Source organism: Cnephaeus nilssonii (assembly GCF_951640355.1).
Source record: "Cnephaeus nilssonii genome assembly, chromosome: 5".
Lineage (NCBI taxonomy): Eukaryota > Metazoa > Chordata > Mammalia > Chiroptera > Vespertilionidae > Cnephaeus > Cnephaeus nilssonii.
The window spans coordinates 13973266-13978531 of record NC_137076.1 but is presented as its reverse complement, the minus strand read 5'-3'; the positions used below and the strand labels follow the sequence as shown (position 1 = coordinate 13978531).

Genomic DNA, 5266 nt, shown 5'->3' with positions numbered 1-5266 from the left:
GGCGTGTTATTTATATATTTTATGTGAAACCTATTTTCAATACTTGTGATTTCGCTTCAAAGGTATTGCTTGCAAGAGGTCTGTCTGCCCCGGATGAAGGTGACGTTTGCAGGGAGATGCAGGGCCCAGGGGAGCAGCTGCAGTGTGAGGGGCTAATGGGAAGTGAAAGGGGAATTTTAAATGAATTATTATTGTGGTCTACTCGTCCCTGTCAAGGTCTTCAAGAAATGTAAGTAAATACCCGCTGCTCTCGAGTAAACAAAGGTGTTCTTGGGCTGGGACAGGTGATTATTAAACTGAAGACAGAAATTCCTTTCCCCTGCACTTGACGTACCAGGAACAGAGGCCGGTGCCTTTAAAAGAATGACCATTGTCTGCTTCGGCTAAGTGACTGCTTTTGATGATTTGTTCTCCGTAGATTTGCCAGGCAGGATGAGGGTGGGAGAACGAGGTAACAAGAAATATGTAAGCTCAATAACATACAGTCTTTAGGAAACAGAAAACCACGCAGATATGTCGAATAAAGACACAGCCCTTTATTTTTAAAACACTCATGTTGCAAAAAATACATAGAAAAATAAAGTTGGGTTCGGATACTTTATTAAACTTTAAGTCACAGGCCTTGGCATGTTATAGATTAGAGCAGAGTTTGTTATGCACGTTGAGCAAACCAAACTGATTTTATTACACAGGGGAGAAAACGGGCCGTCTGGGTGAAGCGGTCTGGGGCACCCGGCAGGCCCCCCACCAGATACCGACATACTAGCTCTTCAAATGCCCTTCTACCAGTTCAGATAGGGTGGCGTAACTAGTTCCAAGCAGGGAAAGGCAGGATGGATTCACGAACCAAATAAGTTTAAACAAAGTTTAAACTGTTTGTTTTTTGCAACACAATATGTATCACAGTGAAATGTTTAATACTTGCAGAATTGCAGGTTGAAAGATTTAAATTTAGGAGGTGGGAGAAAAAGGGTACTGAGCAGAGAATGAGCTTTGAACGCTTATCTTGGGAGACATGGGAAAAGGGGAAAGTGATTTAGGCTGTGCTGCCTTCTATGCGCCCCAGCATTGTCAGCAGCACGTGGCGTGTTACAATATTTCAATGTGGAGTCTGAGCGCTAGAAACTGGGGTGAAATGGGCCCACATTCTATCAACTTTGGTGGGTTTGCCACCAACAGTAAATTGGCCCTTTTAATAGGAGGAAATTGAAAGGTTTCTCACTAAAGAGAATTAAGTGGTGGGATCAAGAGATTTCCAGGCCTCGGGGTACCTCATTAGTGACTGGCTTGCTTAATTCTGTCTTCCCCCTTCCAGGTCACCTGAGATAACAGAATGGAAACGCAAGGGTGGCCACATTTCTCCTTTGCCCTCCTCTCGTTCTCTCTGAAATCACAAGGTGACTCATTTTGGGGATCCATTTTTTTATAGGCATTAAACACAGTTCCTGAAGCATTTGGAAAGTTATTTTTTGTTTGTTTCGTGATGGGAGTCACAATAATGTTGCATTTTGAAAACTGTTTCCTTTTTGTCTTAGCCTCTTTCTGCAAAGTGCTCTCTCCCGGACTGGGCTCTCTGAGGCCCAGGCGGACTTATCTTCCACCGCCCCGCTCCCCACAGACCTCCCCCCACCCCCGCCCCCGCCCAGCCCTGAGCCCTGAATCTCCATGGCCAGCTCCGTGGTACTGACCCTGCATTGTGCACTGCTCTCCCGTGTGTGAAAGCCATTCCTCTTACTTCCTCTGCCTGCGGGGATCCCAAAGGGTTGTCAGACTTTGAACTGTAACAACAGCCACCAGAAAAGTCCTATAAAAGCAGCAGTGACCTCTGGAGCTGTCAAATCTTTAAATAGGATTTGCGATTTAATGCTGTATATTTTTAAAAGAAAAAAAAATAAGAACTGTTAGACATATTTAAAAAAAAACAAAACAAACGCATGTATTTTAGCCAGTTCAGAACCTGTCCTCCTCCCTTTTTTAACCCAGGAAAGATAAAGTTTGAGAGAGAGAGAAAAACAACAACACACAAACGAAACAAAAAACTGGACCAGATCTCGGGCTGAATAAGGAAGGCATATGTTAGGTGCAGCCAGACGCAAGTCTGGGTTGAAAAGGAGCCATTCAGCGGGTGATTGCTGTGGAAAAGGGACAGAAAATATAAGGAGGAAGGCGCGTGAAGAATCATGTGATCGTTGTGATGTGGCATGCAGTATAGCCTGAAAACTCCAGGAGCCTCCTCATTCTAAATGCTCGGGCCCAGGGCAAAGGGTCCAGAGAGGCTTTTTGTTTGTTTTTTACCTTTTGCTAGTAAAATTGCAATGCCCCGCAGCTCCTGGCCTGGGCCCACTGCTTACAGCAGTGTTCTGGTTATACAGCTTGTCTTCCACCCGCGGCGAGTAACTCTTGGTCTACCTGGGCCGCCTTGCAAATACTTAAGTTGGTGAACTCCGTGAAAAGGACTAACCCTGAGCATGCCGGGTTTCTCGGCGGCGAGACCCTCTACTTCCCTCTCTTACAGGGACCAAGAGAAACCTTGGTCATCTTCCAAGGCCAATGAGGCTTTTGGGCTTCAGTCTAATTTGGTGGGTGACATCCTCACCTTGGCTGTCCTTTCTCCCTCGGGTTTGCTCTTTCAGAGTCTATGCCCGGTTCCATGGGAGAACGGAGCGCCACGTACGCAATCCTCAGCAGCCATGCGGACAGCGCACACAACATCCCACGCGGTGCTGGGAACAGCACTGGACGCTACCCTTCCCCACTTCAGACAGGTCTCTACAAGCAAAAATGACCTACGTTATGTGTGTGTGGGGGGACTATTTGGGTATGAAATTATTCACGGGTCCACACCTCTCCTCGGCCCACCAGTGAAGAATCCGGAATGTCCATGCAAACCTCCAACAGTCTTGGTCTGCATGCCTCTTGCTCCCCAGTCCTCCCGCCCCGGCCCCTCTGGCCTTGAGGAAAGCCAGCCTGGGGAAGGCAGTGTCTGATCGCGCACGTTGGTCCTCTGAGCTGGCGTTGTCTGAGCTGGCATTACCAGAACGCTGGGCTCCAGCCGCCCAGGCAGTACAGGTAGGGGTAGTGAGGGTAGCTGTTGTACATGGAGATGAGGGGGGCCCGGGAGAAGCCGTCGTCTTTCAGGGCTGGCAAGGAGGCGTGCTTCTCCAGGCCGCCCAGGTCCGAGGTGAGCTGCTTCCGCTTGGTCTTGTAGCGTCTGTTTTGGAACCATATTTTCACTTGGGTCTCGGTGAGCTTCAGGTTCTTGGCCAGGTGAGCCCTCTCAGGGGCTGACAGGTACTTCTGGTGGCTGAACTTCCTCTCTAGCTCGATGACCTGCGAGTGGGAGAAGGCGGCCCGGGAGCGCTTCTGCGGCGGCTGCTTGGGGGTGCGGGGAAGGCTTGGCGAGGCGCCTGAAGTGTTTTCACAGTCCAACAGATAAGCCTCCAAGTGCCTATCTGGAAACAAGAGGGGAGAAAAGGGGACGGGAAGGGAAAAGTTACATGTTAGCAGGGAAGAGGGCAGAATTCAATCCACCCTTATCTCCTCAGTGCGTGAACAAACAGCCCACTGTCATCTTGGATACATTTCACGTTTTTCACATGACTAAGGAGTTCTCAGGCACAGAGTGAGTGAACATGTGTACTATGTATCGGTTTCCTAATAGCCATCAAGAACCCAGAGTAGAGGCGGTTAGTGGCAGAACTTCCTGCTGTTCCGTCCCCTAGAGTTAAGCAGGGATTCTGGATCTGGATCCCGAGGGCGGTGGGAGAGGGGAGGGGGGAAGACACCTTGTGAAGCACCCAAAGGCCTCCGGTGTGACATCCCGGTGGCCGGAGAGGGCTTGTGTGACAGGAGAGGCTTGAGGGCTAAAGGAAAGCACCTTTTCTGGCTTTAATTCCCCCCCCCCCCCCAATTTTTTCTAAATGAGGCGTTAGGATACCTCCTAAAGAGTGATGGGAAAGAAGATAAGTCTACTTTAAATGACCCAAAGACCAGAGGGAACTCCCAACTTGATTGTTTTGCTGCTCCTGTGATTGGGAAGCAAAAGGGGCATCTTTGCTGGGCACATTCTTATTTCTTCCTATTAGTGATTATCAGTTATTGGTGGTACATTAGTTACTGTAAATGCTAAGAGGTAATGCGGGGCTGGCACCGATCGGCAGTCCAGGGATGGCTGGAGGCCGGGTGGGGTTTCACTGGGACTGGGGGGGGGGGGGCACGTGGGCGCTGCGTGTGCTCTGGCTTTTAAGCTCTGGGCGCGGGAGCCCTCGGAGCCCGGAGCATCCTGCGAGGAGTCAGGCCGATGTCTGCATCCTGCGCCGCCCGAACGCTGGGGCTCAGGGTTCATCTCCGAGGAGGCGCACCCGCGGCAGGAGACAGTGAGGTCGCTTCGCCCGTCGCCGCGGGCCCCGCATCCCCGCAGCAGCCGGAGCTCCGGGAGGTGCGCCTTGGACCGGTCCTCACGCCCGCGCAGCCTGCAGGCCAGTTCGCCCTCTGCGGGTCCCCACCCGGCCCAGCCCGGCCTCCGGGGCCCCGAGGGTTTACCTGGCTCCGTCTCCGCTGGCGACTCGGCCTCCCCGGGCGCGGCGCGGGGCCGGGCTCTCGCCTGGTCCTCCTGCTCGTCTGCACCGCCGCTCCCCGCCGCCGCGGGCTCCGGCTCCGGGCTCTGCCGCTCCGCCCGCTGGTGGCGGGGCAGAGGCGGGGGCCGGGGCTGCCGGCTGCCCGTGCAGTCCCGCAGGATGTCCTGGATGAGGAAGGAGGTGAGCGGCTTGGCCTGGGTGGCCGCCCCCGCCTCCCCGGGCCGCGGCTCCGGAGTCCTGAGCATCCCGTCGATTGGGCGACTTGGCTCCGGCGTCTGGGTTCGGGACCCCGCGGCGGCGCCCGCGGCTGCCGCCCCACTTTCACTTTCCGCCGCCCGCGCGCGCTTATAACCCTGGGGCGCGCGCCGCGCCGCCTCCCCATTGGCCACGGGGACCGGGGCCGCGCCGCCCATTGGCCGCCCGGTGCTCCAGGTGAAGGGGTGGAAAAGGGGAGTCCTTCGCTTGGCCTCGGTCCCCTCTTTCCTAGAGGGTTTCTTTCCAAATTCCTTCTTCTCTCCCCTGGCTGGCCTCCTGGGAGCGAAAACCAAAGCGGGTCTCCTCTGCCCCGACCCACAATATAATGTTGACGCTTCAGGGGAATAATGATGCAGAAGAGAAACACTCCATTTAGTTCTTACAAATTGTTAAAGCGCCTTTACTCACAAAGAGATGGGTGGGGCAGCTGCCAT

General features: G+C 53.5%; 1 protein-coding gene across 1 annotated transcript; it reads right to left on the bottom strand.

The window, feature by feature from the left end:
- Positions 1-2997: 2997 nt before the first annotated feature.
- Positions 2998-4857, bottom strand: NKX3-1 (NK3 homeobox 1). Its single transcript, XM_079770223.1, has 2 exons — positions 4543-4857; positions 2998-3452 (listed from the first exon to the last, which is right to left on the bottom strand). Exons 1-2 carry the CDS (start codon positions 4820-4822, stop codon positions 3031-3033), a joined length of 702 nt encoding a protein of 233 aa, XP_079626349.1. The 5' UTR covers positions 4823-4857; the 3' UTR covers positions 2998-3030.
- Between the last annotated feature and the right edge of the window lie 409 nt (positions 4858-5266).